The sequence below is a fragment of the Pinus tabuliformis genome, chromosome J (genome assembly GCF_031772625.1).
Source record: "Pinus tabuliformis cultivar Carrire ecotype Pingquan chromosome J, CPIR1, whole genome shotgun sequence".
NCBI lineage: Eukaryota > Viridiplantae > Streptophyta > Pinopsida > Pinales > Pinaceae > Pinus > Pinus tabuliformis.
Genome location: NC_142295.1, coordinates 1,410,482,936 through 1,410,498,881, shown reverse-complemented (window position 1 = coordinate 1,410,498,881; position 15,946 = coordinate 1,410,482,936). Strand labels below are relative to the sequence as shown.

General features: G+C 36.3%; 1 protein-coding gene across 1 annotated transcript; it reads left to right on the top strand.

Moving 5' to 3' along the window:
* The first annotated feature begins 882 nt into the window (after positions 1-882).
* Positions 883-3,334, top strand: LOC149232635 (pectin acetylesterase 7-like). The gene is made up of 3 exons (XM_089376528.1): positions 883-1,202; positions 2,936-3,018; positions 3,161-3,334. Exons 1-3 carry the CDS (start codon positions 1,070-1,072, stop codon positions 3,317-3,319), a joined length of 375 nt encoding a protein of 124 aa, XP_089232654.1. The 5' UTR covers positions 883-1,069; the 3' UTR covers positions 3,320-3,334.
* Positions 3,335-15,946: the final 12,612 nt, after the last annotated feature.

Sequence of the window (15,946 nt, the reverse complement as noted above, 5' to 3'; positions counted from 1 at the left end):
AAATAATGGTGGGGAGTAACTCTTGATAAGTATATTTGTTTACATCTTATTTCCATTCATTTGTTATGCAAAGACATGGTTAAATTATGGTTGAAGTAATTGATAGTAAATATTTCATTTCTCTAAACATGAACTATTTTTAAGGAATTTAATTTTAGATAATTTTCTTATCAAATTTAAAATAAAAAATCACCACACAAATATTTAAAAATCATACATAAATATATCAACCATATCCCAAAATTGTAACATAAAATCTAAAAAAAAAAAAAAAAAAACACGATACACTAATATATCTACCTAACAGTTTACTCTATAGCTACCTAACGCCTCTTCGACTTTAAAATAAAACACTAGCCTAGTTAAGAAACAATTAGCAAAAACAAGTTTGGTTGAAAATGATGAAACACTATGTTTTCTTGCAATAAAACGTGTAAAACCCCTAAGAGAAAATGCCATATAATAATTAAAAGAGTTAATTTACACTTTGCCGAAGTTGAGAGTCACTTAAAGTGTCGCTGAAAAGAGTACAGATTCCTACGTTGGTCCTGATTCTCTCTGTTCGTAGCCTTTGGCCAGCGGTAAATGTATGATATCATAGAATTCAAGCCATGGTTCCCGGCCAGGGGTTAAATTTGACACCCGTATACTCGTATTTAGCCTTTTTACCCGTAAAATACGTTTTAATTTCAAATCTCCACGTCATGTGCAACGTGCCATTAATTTTTAAAAACGTCAATATGACGGGCAGGTTTAAAAATTAAAAGTTTTAATTTTTTTTTTTATAAATATATATATATATATATATATATATATATATATATATATATATTTAACCAATCCACCTGGCACCCGTAAGTTAAAACTTAAAGTGATTCATGTTCTGAATTCGGTTTCGTGCTTTAAGTTGCTAGTTTCGCTCTGTGATAGATTTGGTGTCATAACTGCTGCTTCTTTGGGGATTTTTCCCATTTGGGTTTCGTCCAGAAGTATCCTCTTGGCTTTATGCCAACTGGGCTTGGCTACGATTGTTGTTGGTCCTAACTTGGGTTCTGTTTAGATTGGCAAAATGGTGGACAAAAACATGTCAGATTTCGCCGACTGTTGGTTTGCTATGGGAGTACTGGTTCTGATGGTTGTGTCAACGAATGCATTTTTGGTGGATCTGACTTTGGTGGAAGATGCCGTGGCCAAAGGAGCTGGTAAGTACCATTTTCTCTTGTTTATGGGTATATATTTTTATTTTAAATTTAAGCCCCTGTTTCACTGCCAGTGTTTGTTTTGGTTTCATGAAAAGTGGTTCAGTAAATTTCCGAGCTTAGAAAATTTTTGTAAGAGGCACACATTTTGAAATTGAAAGTGTCAATTTTTTTTGGGTTCAAGCATCATAAAAAGGGCTCTGCAATAGTCTAATTTTGATTCTGGTTGGCAAAGTTCAGTGTTCAAAAGTAACTTCATGCTATTGAGTACAGACAATTTTATGGTGGCATAAGTACCTACAATTTTAATGTGGCATTGAAAGTTCCTAGCGGTTACAGATGAATTTCAATCATTATGATCTGTACAGTTGCGATCTCCACTCACCTTCTTCAAAAAGATCCAAAAAAGTTATAACAAAAACTTCTTAATCCGTGGTTGTGTATCTGAAGAAATGACAGACTCTACTCTCTAATTCAAACAGCATGAACAAGTGTAAAAGAAATCAGAAACAGCCTAAAAGGTTTGCTTCCTTTGGCTAACATTGTATATAGTTGAGCAGCAGTACATTGTAGTGGACTTTAGGCATCTGTGGAGGCCATTGATGGCCAATGTTGTATGTCTGTACCTGCCCTGACACTTATATGATCATGAGACTAGGCCTCAAAGGAATCGACATATTGGAGCTGATGATATCAGACATCGTTTAATCTCATTCTTCACTACTTGATGCCCTCATTGTCTGTAATCATATATGTGAGTTTTTGCTTATTCTTTCCAGTTAAGTTAAGAGTTGTTGAAACCTTTTAAAGGCACTCTGTTTTGCATTTTAGTGGATAAGCTTTGCGTTTGATAGCAAATCCCCAAACATCATATGAAGAGACTGAGCTTCTAATCAGGATTTTTCAAGTGTTTGCATACTGATAGTTTCTGAATTGTATAAGTGTTTACATAGTGATAGTTCCCGGTCGATTCGATGTTTTGTTTATCTGACAGAAGCAAGGAACCAGTATGTTTTTCTTAAAGCATTCTCGAGTCTATTAGCCCTATGATTTTGACCTTCGTTTGCTTGAGCGTACTCTCACATCCCTTATCTTTGCCATGAACTAACCTCGTTGCCATGAAGTGCCCCCTCTTGACAGGTTAAGCACTCATACAAGTTCATGCAAGCCTTAAGGTATAGGTTAGTCCAGAGCTGTTAATGTGCAAATTGATTTTATATGCATTCTTCATGGGACAGTACACTTTTTTCATTAGCAATTACTCGATAGTATATAGAGTAGGGCTCACAGTAACCACTATCTCTTCACAATATGGCAGGATTCTTGCATCTTACAATTATCCATCGTCAAGCAGACACGCCTCACTCTACTAAACTATATTCTTCATTTATAACTTAGTTTGAATTTCTTATACCCAAACATTTGTAGTTTAATCCCCTCAAAGTTCAGACAAAAGAGCAAATGAGATTAGATTTTCTTTTCCTAGGCACTTGCATGTCCTTAATTTTCCTTTTGTTGTTGCAATGTTCAAAATTTTTGTGTATTTGAGTTAGGGAGTGATAGAACTAGTGTCTACATTTTTAATCTGTGAATGTCGCAGTGATTGTGAATCAATGGAATCGTAAAAGAAATGGGTTTAGCTTGTAAGTTTGTAACTGTTTTTTTTACATAATTTCTGAGCATCTTCTTATAAATGAGATATATAAACTTATTCAAGTTCCATATTTTTCATGCAGTTTGTTTAGATGGAAGCCCACCAGGCTACCATTTGAGCAAGGGATTTGGATCTGGAGTAAATAACTGGCTTGTTCACTTTGAGGCAAGATTTTACATCAGTGACTAATATGCATGCCCTGCATTTGATCATGTTTCTGTTTATTTATAGCCAGTAATTTTGCTTTATTCGAAAGGGAAAAAAAGGAGGTAACATTATATGAGCATGATGTTTTATTTGGATTCAGGGGGGATCATGGTGCAACAACATTACAACATGTTCTGCACGGACGAAAACTCGCCTGGGTTCATCTAAATACATGAGTAAACAAGTACAGTTCTCGGGCCTCTTAGGTAACAGCAAAGCAAAAAATCCAGGTATTTATTCTTCATTCCTGTGTTTTTAACTCAAATTCTTATTAGAAACCCTTTATCAATGCAAAGAAGAGTTATCTATTGAAACACTTCCTCATTATCAATTATTATTGAATGGCTGTTTCCTATATCTCAAGGAGTGATATTTTCTACAGTAAGTTCTTCAGGCCGATTGGCTGTGACCTGTAAAGTAAATTCAGAAACCAAGAAATTATCTTTTGTATTCTATTCACCTCATTTGGATAATATGATATGTATATGATGTTTGATAACCTATCCCGTATAATTATCGGCCCAAAACTTTCAGCACTGATCCAGAGCCTTTGATTGTTATTCACTTAGCCGTTGGCTGTGATTGGTAAAGTAAACTCAGAAACAATGAATTTATCTTTTCATTCTGTCCACTTCATTTTGATAATATGACATGTACATGATGTTGGATAATTTATCCAATATAATTGTCTTCCCAAAACTTCCAGGACTAATCCACAACCTTCGACTGGTATATTCTTATGATAATATATAGTGATTTTTAAAGATTATAACCTTGAGTAGAAAGCAGTAGAATCATGTACCGATTACCCCCGTATACCCGTATACGCACATGTTATTTATCTAAATTTATAGATGCCTCTAAATTTGGTTTTTTAAAAATTTGTGATAAGGAAGGGCTTGTTTACAAGCATGAATTAAGATTTGTAGCAATTCCATATGCATATGTTGATTGTGTTGATATACAAAAACAATTATGGAAACTTGTACAAATAAATTTTAAAAGTCATATGATGGGCAGTTTAAAAATAAAAACGTCATAAAAAAATTCCTTGACGGGTAGGGTCACCCGTCAAATTTAACCCCTGTTCCCGGCTCATATCTCGATTTTAGATTCGTATAATACAAACCCTCCAGTTTTAATATCTCATGACATTTATTGACATAAATTAATGTGCTTTTCCTTTGCCAAGCACTTTGGGAAGTCGTGACCACTGTCATCCAACACCTCCAATGATATTAAATGTTGTTCCACACCATGCAACGCCTGTAGCTTTCCGCTTGAGCTAACGTAGAAATATTGAAGTTTGGCCAGAGTACAAAGCCCTGCTATTCCTCTCAATTACAAACACTCCACCAAGGATAGATATTGACTTTTTGGGAAATCACATTTGTGAAACAATACCTTCGACATTTGTGTGTGCGCGAGCAGTAACAGCTTGAGCTGAGGTATGCATTTGTCCTCGGAGAAGTACACTTCTCCTTAACCTTTTTAAATGGAAGTTCCCGCAACAGACGATCTTTGATTGCTAAAATTTTAAGATTCTTCATCCCCATAAGAGTTGTGGTAAATATTATATCCCACATTTCTAAATATTGAACACCATCAATTCAATTCAGTTAATAGCTCAAAGGAATCAGGGAAGCATTTTAATTCCTATGGAAGCATTTAATTCTGAATAATATAAAAGTAGTGATTTTTTCAATGACAAAAATTGAAGGGTGGTTCTTTTTAGTATTACAAATTACTTAAATAAGATTATATTGAAAACATCAGTGATAAATGACAATTGAAAATATTAGTAATAAATAACTTGAAAATATTAGTAATAAATAACTTGGGACACTTAGAGGGACGGTTTTGATATCTAATTAGATTCTCCAACACTCCCATTTAATTATAACCACATAAAAATTCAATTAAGATACATCTTGGTCTATATTTCAGCTAGGCTTACAATTTAAAAAAAAATAACTTCGACTACATTTTCTTTTCTTCTTCGCTTCTTCCAGATTTTGTAGCCTCTAAATTGTTTCAACTTTTTCTCTTTGTTGTATCCTTCAAACCTCAGTTTATTCATTTGTTGGTGTAGGTCTTTTATTCTTCCAAGTTGTCTAAACATATCTTAAACTTCTTCAAAAAACAAGTTGTATGTGGGCGCCACATATTATCTTCTGTAGTGGTCGTGTCATCATCAATCTTCTGCAACATAAGACCATAATACAATTGCATGTCTTCAGGACTCCAATACTTGAAAATTTCATTAATTTGTTCATCATGCACACTGTCTTCAAGGTTCATTTTTGCAACTTCTATGCAAACCTCATCAAGACATGGTGTTGCAAGCCATGCTTCAAGAAAATTTAACTGTTCTTTAAAGTCATTCTCTAACCATGCACATTGGAAATCAATGGTAAGTTTAAAAACATCTACAAAACCACATTGGTTATGTTCTTTCTACTTTGCAATGACTCTGCTTCCGAATTTGTCTTTGTTTTTTCTTTCTTTTCCTCTTTTTTTGTTTTTATGTCTCTCTTCAACTTCTTTACTAACATGTGTTGGATTCACCATAGTATCAACTACTCCAATGGCAGCTTCATTGTCCTTAGCAAGCTCTGTTGTTGGTTTGACCAAATCTTCATAAGCAAGCTCCGTTGTTGGAATCATCATATTGTCATCAACAAGCTCTGTTGTGGAATCAACATATCTTCATCCACTCGTGATTGTGCATAGTGGGGTTTATGAGCATCTATGTGCTCCTTCTTTCTTGCTTCTGTGACTTCTTCACAAACATCATCCACTTGTGGTTGAGCACAGTGGGATTCAACAATCCTTTCATCTAGTTGTAGATTTGCAACTATAGATCCACCTTCATCTTCAACTTTAATACTCCCCGTTGCACCAAAATTTCTCTCAAGGGTATTTAAGGCCTCCTTGGCTATCTTGGCTTCTGAAATCAAAAGAAGCCTCTTGGCTTTTCCCATTTGTTGAGTACTAGCTCACTAAGACTCAACAAACAAAACAAACTGACATCGTATCTAATTGCAATAAAAATGTTGCTGTTTCTTGGCTTTCACAAACAAACAAGTCTACAAACTTTCACAAAAAAGACACTTTCACAAAAGCTTTTACAAAATAAATCACTATTTTTAAAATTAAAATCAAGTGCAACAATAAATTTTATTTATTTATTTATTTTTTATTTTTAAATACAACTCTTTTTTTTAATTCCCTCCTTTAAAAAAAACACTCTTTTACGAAATATAATATCCTTTTTCAAAATAATACCATCTCTCTTCAAATTATGAACCTTTTAACATGCGTAGGTTTTTAATAAAATATCATGGAACAAAAGATTGGGCTTTGTAACTGCATGCCTATTTTGCTTTTGCACCAAGTTCTTTTACATATTAACATCTTAATAGTACGGAAGCTCTTTTAAAAAAATATTGACTTTTCACGTTATGCCTTCGGTTTCCTTTTCACGATGAATGAACCATGGGACGAGAATGGAACGTGCTTGGCTTGCTTTTGCTTGATTGTCCTTGGTGATTCAAAGTAAAATTTTGCACGCCAGTTCTTAATTGAATTTGACACCGATGCACAGGAAGTTGACTTCATGCAATTGAAGAAAGTTCATTGCAGAATTTTGTTACCTTAACGCTGCACAAAGGAACCTGCGTTAGCAAGTAATTAATACTAAAGCGGATCTGTTTACTTCTCATCTGCGTTAGTAACGCTAACGCCTTCTCCGAATCTCCGGGCTGCGTTAATACGTTGGTTTTTATTGATATAGGGTACGTTAATACGTTTATTAAGTGCATTGTTTTTTCTTAACGCTAACGCTTTCTCCGAACTTCTGGGCTGCGGTAATACATCAAAAATTTCTGAAAAATAATCTGGCTTTGAATTCAATCAGTTTCGCTTTCGGCTTCTCTGGCCAGTTGTAACTGGCTTCTTCGTTCTCTTGCTGCTTTTTCGCAGCCTTCTTCAAATTTCTGCTGCTCTTTCAAAGAGGCTTACGCGCTCTCTCTTCTTCTTCGCATCTTCATACTTCCGTTAATCTCTCAAATAGTCTTACGCTCTCTACTCTCTCAAAGAGTCTTACGCTCTCTCTCTTCTTCTTCGCATCTTCATACTTACGTTAATCTCTCAAATAGTCTTATGCGGCTCGCCTCTTTTCGCTCTCCTGATCTCTACTTTTCTGTCAAAGAGTCTTATGCAGTCTAACCTAAATTGAAGAGAACTAAACATAGAGGACTTGTTCTTCTCAGTGTTACAAATCACTTAAATAATATTACATTGCAAACATTAGTAATAAATGATTGGAGCTAAACTTGACTTAAACTCAAGTAATTCAAACTGAATTAGAGATTTGGAGGGACAATTTTGACTCCTAACAAGTTGTTGGGATTAGATTCTCCAACATTCAAATTGTTTGCGAAACTGCAATTTCCAAATATTCAACACCATAAATTGAAGTTAAACTCAACTTAAATTCAATTAACTCAAAATGAACTTGACACTGAAGGGACAATTTTGACACCTAACAAGTGGTTGAGATTAAATTCTCCAACATTCTAATTATTTATTTAAGAAACTGCAATTTCCAAATGTTCAACGCCATAAAATGAGTTAATGGTCCTAAAAAACCAGGTCAGCATTTCAATTCCAAACCATAAAAAAACGACGATTTCAGGCAACCGAGCAGTGTTGCCATCATTTCCAACAAAGGCTCGCCTCAACTTCTGTTTTGCATGCACCGAAAAGATAGCTTGGCAACTTTTTTGATTTGGTTTTACACACATTTAATCTCCCAGATCACTTAGTTACTTTTTTGATTTGGTTTTACACACATCTAATCTCCCAGATCACTTAGTAACTTGTTTGATCTTGTTTTACACAAATTTAATGTTTGTGCACTGTTGAAGTGCGATTTGGAGAGGCAATTCCTTCACATTGCTACAACCTGAAAAATCTAGGTGTTGAAGGGTGATAATATTTCCAAATGTTGTGTTGGAGATGGTTAAACTGCAACAACCTCCCAACTCTAGATGTCTAAGTCGGGGTAAATTACCAAACGACTTTGGAAGCACCAGAAAAATGGAGGTGTCGGAGGTTAGTGAAAATGACGTCGGAGGTTTCTTAACGTGAAAATGACATCAGGGAGCAACATCATTTTTTAGCAGTCTCTTCGCTGAAGGTATTTGAAGGAACGTAGATCACATACTTCTTCTTTCACAGTTTTGAAAAGTGCATAAAATATGGCAATCTTTTTGAGGTACTTCAGCTACCTGTGGACTCAGAGAAACGTGAAAGGGGAGCACAAATATTAAAGTTACATCGGGGCTTGCAATGTAATCCATTCAACTATTAAAAGGGCGTATATGATGATTTCAACATTGCAAAATGAAATGAAATTAGGGGAAAAAACAAACCCGAGAATCATTATACCACAATAATTTTAAGTGAACATTTGTTTATTTCCTCTCCTATTTCCCTACATGTTTTGACTACAAATCGACATGCATTACATGTATATCCATCGACATGTTTGTGTCTCGTATCGATACTGAAATACATGCATATCCATCGATATATTTGTGTCTGGTGTTGTGCAGTGATAAGAAGGGATAATTTTATATTTATTTTAAATTATTTTTTCATGTGTGATTTTTTTGAAAGTTTTTAGGTTTATTTTCTAATTTAATTTGTTTAGAATTCAGTGAGATATGGATATTTATTGAAATTGTTGAAATGTAATTTCAAACTGCCGCGTCATTTATTTCAGAAAACTGTCTGTTTTTCCCTTGCAATGCGATCTGATCGCAGATCGCAAATCACATCCATGCCCGCTTCCTCCATCCATTCCTTTGAATTCTTCTGATGCGATGTTGCGATGTGATTCGATCGCCGCACCCATGTGTCAAGGCTCCCCCCTGTTTTGCACCAAATGCGATTTCGGGATGCGATCAAATCGCAAATCGCATAATTCAACGGTTGATGTACAGGCATGCTATCTATTACGTGACGTGAAGTGAATTTTCATTGACTGCCGGCTTTGTCAGTGAAACAATAAATGAATTTATTACGGTTGGTAAGTTTTGGTAAAGATTTTAATTTTATAGTTTTTTATTTCACAGGAGTTTTGTTTTAGGGCATAAGTCAAACAATATGTAATTTTTTTTAGTTGTTCTGTGTATGTAATGAAAGTGAAAAATACGCACAACAGTGCGAAGTAAAAAAAAAGGGAGAACAGAGCAGCGTGAATGTAAGAGAGAATTTTACACATAGCAGTGTAAGTTTTTTTTGTAGAGGATGTCTTGGCTCATCTTTCATTCAAGTGATGAAATGTAAAAATGCAGCAGCATAAATGAGAAGGAAAATTACACAGTAGTGTTGATTTTATTTTGTGAGAGACAGAGTGAATTTTTTTACTGCTCTGAGGAGTTCTTGGTGAAATCCCTCTGATAGAGGAAGAATCTTTTGTAACTGCAATCTTTTGTTAATGAATACAAAGTTTTTGTGTGCATGAGTAAAAGTCTGTGTTTCCAGAAAACAATTTTAGTTTCCGCTGTGTTAAAACAGAGCATTTTTCTTTGTTCTGTTCAAGTTATTTTGTTTTGGAATTAAACAGAAAATTCCCAACATGGTATCAGAGCTTGTCCAGGCTCTTTGAAGGTGTCAAAGAAGCTGAAGGAAGGATTTCTTGCTGCAGCAACTTCTCCAGCAGAGTGAAGACTCAGTCAAGAAAGAATCCAAGGTATTTCTGAAGTTAGTTTGTGTGTTACTGCTGAGGACAGTTGTTTTAATACACAGTCAAGTATTTTGAAGCATAGTTAATAGTGCAAGAATGGCTGGAGCCAGCACTAGCATGGGTATCTGTAATACTCAGCTCCCACAGTTTAATGGAAAAAACTATGACTATTGGGCAATAACCATGAGAGCTATGTTTGCTTCCCAAGACTTATGGGAATTTGTTGAGGATGGTTTTGGAGAACCAGCAGATGAAAATGAGTTTAATAACTTAACTCAGGCAGAGAAAGGTCTGTTGAAGAGAAATAAGAAGAAGGATTCTAAAGCTCTCTACTTTTTGTATCAAGCAGTGCATGAGAGTGTGTTTCCAAGGATAGCAGCAACTAAGAGATCCAAAGAAGCATGGAAAACTCTCAAGATAGCCTATCAAGGCATGGAGAAAGTGAAGACAACAAAACTACAATTGCTGAGGAGAGATTTTGAGAATCTATGCATGAAGGAGTCAGATAATATTGACTCATTCTTCACACATGTGATTGGTCTGGTCACACAGATAAGGTCTCATGGAGAGATTCTTGAAGAAATGAGAATTGTGGAGAAACTATTGAGGATCCTACCCTCAAGGTTCGATGTTATTGTCACCACCATAGAAGAGACAAAGGATCTAACAAACTTCTCAGTTGATGAACTACATGCATCACTGGTAACACATGAGCAGAGATTGAGTAGAAATGAAAACTCATCTCTGGAGCATGCCTTTAAAACCCAGATGTGCTTTGGAAGAGGAAGAGGTCAAGGCAGAGGAAACAAGAGAGGAAGAGGCAGAAGCCAAAACAGAGGTGGAAGAAACAGTCCAGCAAATGCTCAAGGAAGAGGCAGCAATCCAAATCAGAACCAAGGCCAAGGCAACAGCCAACAAAGTGGACAACATCATGCTCAAGGACAAAGGTATGATAAATCCAATGTCCAATGTCATTATTGTAAAAAATATGGGCATTATGCAAATGAATGTAGGAAGAAGCAGCATGATATGAATAATAGAACTAGTGCAAATCTCACTAGAGAAAATATCAACCAAAATAATTTGTTTATAGCTTGTAATATGGGTGAAGAAAAGAGTGAAGATGTATGGTTTCTAGATTCCGGTTGTAACAACCATATGACAGGAAACATAGCCCCGTTTTCTATGCTAGATCAAAGTGTGAAGTCACAAGTCACACTAGGGACTGATAATAAAGTTTATGTTATGGGAAAAGGAGAAGTAAAAGTTTTAACGAAGAAAGGTGAAAAGAAAACCATAGCAGATGTTTATTATGTTCCTGGAATGAAATGTAACCTCTTAAGTATTGGATAGCTTGTTCAAAAGGCGTACAATGTTTTCTTTGTGAATGATGTATGCACCATCATGGATAGAGCACCCAACAAACAATGTATTGTTGAAGTGAAGATGACAAGGAACAGGATGTTCCCTCTCAGGATGAAGGCATATTTAAAAAATAAAGAAGAAATTGCAGCAGTGACTCAAGAGGCTTTCCAAAGCGAACCAAAAGATAAAAATTGGTTCTGGCACTTGAGATTTGGACATCTCAACTTTGGAGGTCTTAACTTGTTGAACAGAAAAGGAATGGTAAGAGGATTACCATTGATAGAGAGACTAGATAGCCTTTGTGAAGGTTGTATCTTGGGGAAACAACACAGAAAAAGTTTTCCATCTGGGAAAAGCATAAGGGCAAAAGCACCCTTAGAGATTGTCCACTCAGATTTATGTGGACTGATGCAAACTCCATCACTTGCAGGCAGCCACTATATTCTAACATTCATTGATGATTTTACTAGAAAAACTTGGGTTTATTTTCTGAAGAACAAAAGTGAAGTGTTTGAAAGATTTTGCAATTTCAAAGCACCTGTAGAAAACCAAAGCGGGCCGCATATCAAAGTTCTAAGAACTGATAGAGGAGGTGAAAATATCTCAAAGGAATTTCTACGTTTTTGTAGAGAAAATGGAATTCATAAGTAGTTTACCACTAGGTGCACTCCGCAACAAAATGGAGTTGCCGAAAGGAAGAATAGGAGAATCATGGATATGACGAAGAGTATGTTAAAGGCAAAGCATTTTCCAAATGATTATTGGGCTAAAGCTGTACACTGTGCAGCGCACATTTTGAATAGATGCCTTACAAAAGCAGTCATGAATAGAGTGCCGGAAGAAGCATGGAGTGGGACAAAGCAAGGAGTCACCCACATGAAAGTTTTTGGATGTGTGGCTTATGCACATATTCCAGATCAGCTAAGGAAGAAGTTGGACAACAAAGGGGAGAAATGTATTTTCATTGGATACAGTGAAGAATCCAAAGCTTATAGGTTGTATAATCCATCCACCAAGAAGCTTATTGTGAGTAGAGATGTTCAGTTCATTGAGGAGGAAGCTTGGGATGGAAGCATAGAGAAAAAAGTGAATGTTAAAACTTCTTTGTCACATGATGAAGATGATGAGGAGATGGCTGAAATACATCCCCAAATAGCAGCACCAACACAAGGACAACAAGGGACACCCTTGAGGAGAAGTGAAAGTGCTTCTCTAAGCACATCACAAGGAGGAAATTCAAGTGCTTTTTCAAGCACTTGTACACCAAATGAAAGAGGTAAGAAGTTCAAAAATTTAAGTGACATTTATGAACAAGAGGCAACAAATGAAGGTATGAACTCTTTGTTTGCTTTATATTGTCAAGTTGATGACCCTGTTCATTTCGAAGATGCAATTAAGGATAGGAAATGGATAGAAGCTATGGATGAGGAGATCAATGCCATAGAAAGAAACAAGAAATGGGATTTAGTTGAACTACCAAAAAGAAAGGAAGTCATTGGAGTTAAATGGGTCTACAAGACCAAGAGTAATGCTGAAGGCAAAATAGAAAGACACATGGCAAGACTTGTTGTCAAAGGATATAAGCAGCAGTATGGGAGAGATTATGAAGAAACTTTTGCACCGGTTGCTAGAATGGAAACTGTGAGAGTAGTGTTGTACATAGCAGCACAAAATAAGTGGAAAGTTTACCAAATGGACGTGAAGTTAGCATTCCTAAATGGAGTGTTAATGGAAGAGGTTTACATTGAAAAACCTCTAGGCTATGAAAAGAAAGGCCAAGAGCACAAAGTGTGCAGATTGAAGAAAGCTCTTTATGGGCTGAAACAAGCACCAAGAGCGTGGTACGGTAGGATAAATTCCTATCTACTGGAAAATGATTTTGAAAAGTGTGAGGGAGAACCCACCCTCTACATCAAAGAAAATGACGGTAAATTACTAATTGTTGTGTTATATATTGATGATGTTACTTTTACAGGTAATGATGATTATCTTATTGAAAATTTCAAAACAATCATGAAAGAAGAATTTGAAATGACTGACATGGGTTTGCTGAGATACTTCTTAGGAATAGAAGTAGAACAAAATGGAAATGAGATTTTTATCTCACAAGCAAAATATGTTAATGAAGTGTTGGAAAGATTTCATATGCAGGAGAGCAAAGCAGCAATCACTCCCACAGTGATGGGATTAAAACTCAGCAAAGAGGACAACAGCAAGGATTTCGATCCTAGTTTGTACAAGAGCATAGTTGGTAGCCTCATGTATTTGACTGCAAATAGGCCAGATATAATGTATGCTGTTAGTTTAATTTCCAGATTCATGGAGAGGCCAAAAGAAGCACATTGGCAGGCATCAAAAAGGATTCTGAGGTATGTTAAAGGTACTAAAAGGTTTGGCATCTTATATACTATTTCAGAATGTTCAGATTTAATTGGATACAATGATAGTGATTGGGCTGGAAGTGTAGATGATCGGAAAAGCACATCCGGTTATGTTTTTCACATGGGTTCAGGAGCCATTTCATGGGCTTCTAAAAAACAGCCTATTGTAGCATTGTCTACAGCAGAAGCAGAATATATGGCAGCTACAACAGTAGCATGTCAAGCAGTTTGGATGAGAAGGATGTTAAGGAGTTTATGCCAAGAGCAAGTAAAAGGAACTATGATTTTTTGTGACAATAGCTAAGCCATTGCATTATCCAAGAATTCTGTGTTTCATAAGAGAACAAAACACATTGACACAGAGTTTCACTACATCAGGGAATTGGTGAACAATGGAGAAATTGTCTTAAAACACTGTAGAACTCAGGAGCAGGTTGCAGACATTCTGATCAAACCATTGGGGCAGAAAAGTTTTGAATTTTTGAGGAAGTGTCTGGGTATGACTGATAACCCAGCAGTTGAAATTAAAGGGGAGTGTTGAAATGTAATTTCAAACTGCCACGTCATTTATTTCAGAAAACCGCTTGTTTTTCCCTTGCGATGCGATCTGATCGCAAATCGCAAATCGCATCCATGCTCGCTGCCTCCATCTGTTCCCTTGAATTCTTCCGATGCGATGTTGCGATGCGATTCGATCGCCATATCGCAGATCACACCCATATGTGTCAAGCCTCCCCCCTGTTTTGCGCCGAATGCGATTTCGCGATGCGATCAAATCGCAAATCGCAAATTGCATAATTCAACGGTTGATGTACAGGCATGCTATCTATTACGTGACGTGAAGTGAATTTTCATTGACCGCCGGCTTTGTCAGTGAAACAATAAATGAATTTATTACGGTTGGTAAGTTTTGGTAAAGATTTTAATTTTATAGTTTTTTATTTCACAGGAGTTTTGTTTTAGGGCATAAGTCAAACAATATGTAATTTTTTTTAGTTGTTCTGTGTATGTAATGAAAGTGGAAAAATACGTACAGCAGTGAAAAGTAAAAAAAAAGGGAGAACAGAGCAGCGTGAATGTAAGAGAGAATTTTACACACAGCAGTGTAAGTTTTTTTTGTAGAGGATGTCTTGGCTCATCTTTCATTCAAGTGATGAAATGTAAAAACGCAGCAGCATAAATGAGAAGGAAAATTACACAACAGTGTTGATTTTATTTTGTGAGAGACAGAGTGAATTTTTTTACTGCTCTGAGGAGTTCTTGGTGAAATCCCTCTGATAGAGGAAGAATCTTTTGTAACTGCAATCTTTTGTTAATGAATACAAAGTTTATGTGTGCATGAGTAAAAGTCTGTGTTCCCAGAAAACAATTTTAGTTTCCGCTGTGTTAAAACAGAGCATTTTTCTCTGTTCTGTTCAAGCTATTTTGTTTTGGAATTAAACAGAAAATTCCCAACAGAAATCACAAATTTGACAAATAAACTCTTTACAATTAAAATGCTCCCATATTTACGAGTTAACCACACATGGCATAGATCAGTATCTTGATTTCTTCCGCATTGTCGGAGATCATTCATTGCGGCCAAATCTTAAAATGTTGGGATAAATAGAAAGGGCAATAATATGGTTGACTCTAATAAGAAATGTGTGGAAATTGGAGAGTCACTTCACGAGCTGAAAAGAATCATTCTAACTCCCTACCTATATTCCATGGTATTATATCTAAAATAACCCATGAAAATATTAAAAATATCGAAGCTAAAGAGATTGTAGGCCTACCTCAAAAGCCTGGATTTTGCTGTTCTCAATATCGCTGTTACGTTGCAGCTGCTAAGGGATCCTCCAGTTGTAGGCAGGACGCAGATGAATCCCAAGACCGGTGGAATGGGTGCCATGATCTCCTTCACCTTCAACCTCGTCATCGACCTGAGCCCACTGGACGTCCATGATAACTTCTACCAGCGGAAAAAGAAACTCCGCCTCCTTGCCATTTCAATTGTCAGTGATAATGGTGATACAGGGATTAGAGCTCCTAGCCTTTTCTTTTTCAAGAGAAGAAATGGTGCCCGGAGCAACTCTCAGGATTACATAATCTTATCTCGGGTTAGACCACGACCCCTGTGGTAACCAAATCTCTCCAAATCTGACTCCATCCATGGGCTCTAAGAATTGGCCGTTTCCTATAAGGAGAATATGTGAATAATGCTTCGGAATGGCTCGTGAATCCTAATAAATATTGATCATTCCCCAGTTATCGTTCAATAGAACTCAAGCCTCGGCTGATTCCTGCCCCACAAAGGCTTCACACACCCTCGAGAAAAGTGGGCGATGCTCCGTTTCCAATCCTTGAATAACAAGTAGCAAAAGCCCTCCCCTTTTCCTAT

What these genes read in the sequence shown, in the direction of transcription:
- LOC149232635 (XM_089376528.1), top strand. Translation starts at nt 1,070, where the DNA reads ATGGTGGACAAAAACATGTCAGATTTCGCCGACTGTTGGTTTGCTATG. An exon ending in TGCCGTGGCCAAAGGAGCTG is followed by an intron (nt 1,203 to 2,935) that starts GTAAGTACCATT and finishes TTTTTCATGCAG; the next exon opens with TTTGTTTAGATGGAAGCCCA. An exon ending in ACTGGCTTGTTCACTTTGAG is followed by an intron (nt 3,019 to 3,160) that starts GCAAGATTTTAC and finishes ATTTGGATTCAG; the next exon opens with GGGGGATCATGGTGCAACAA.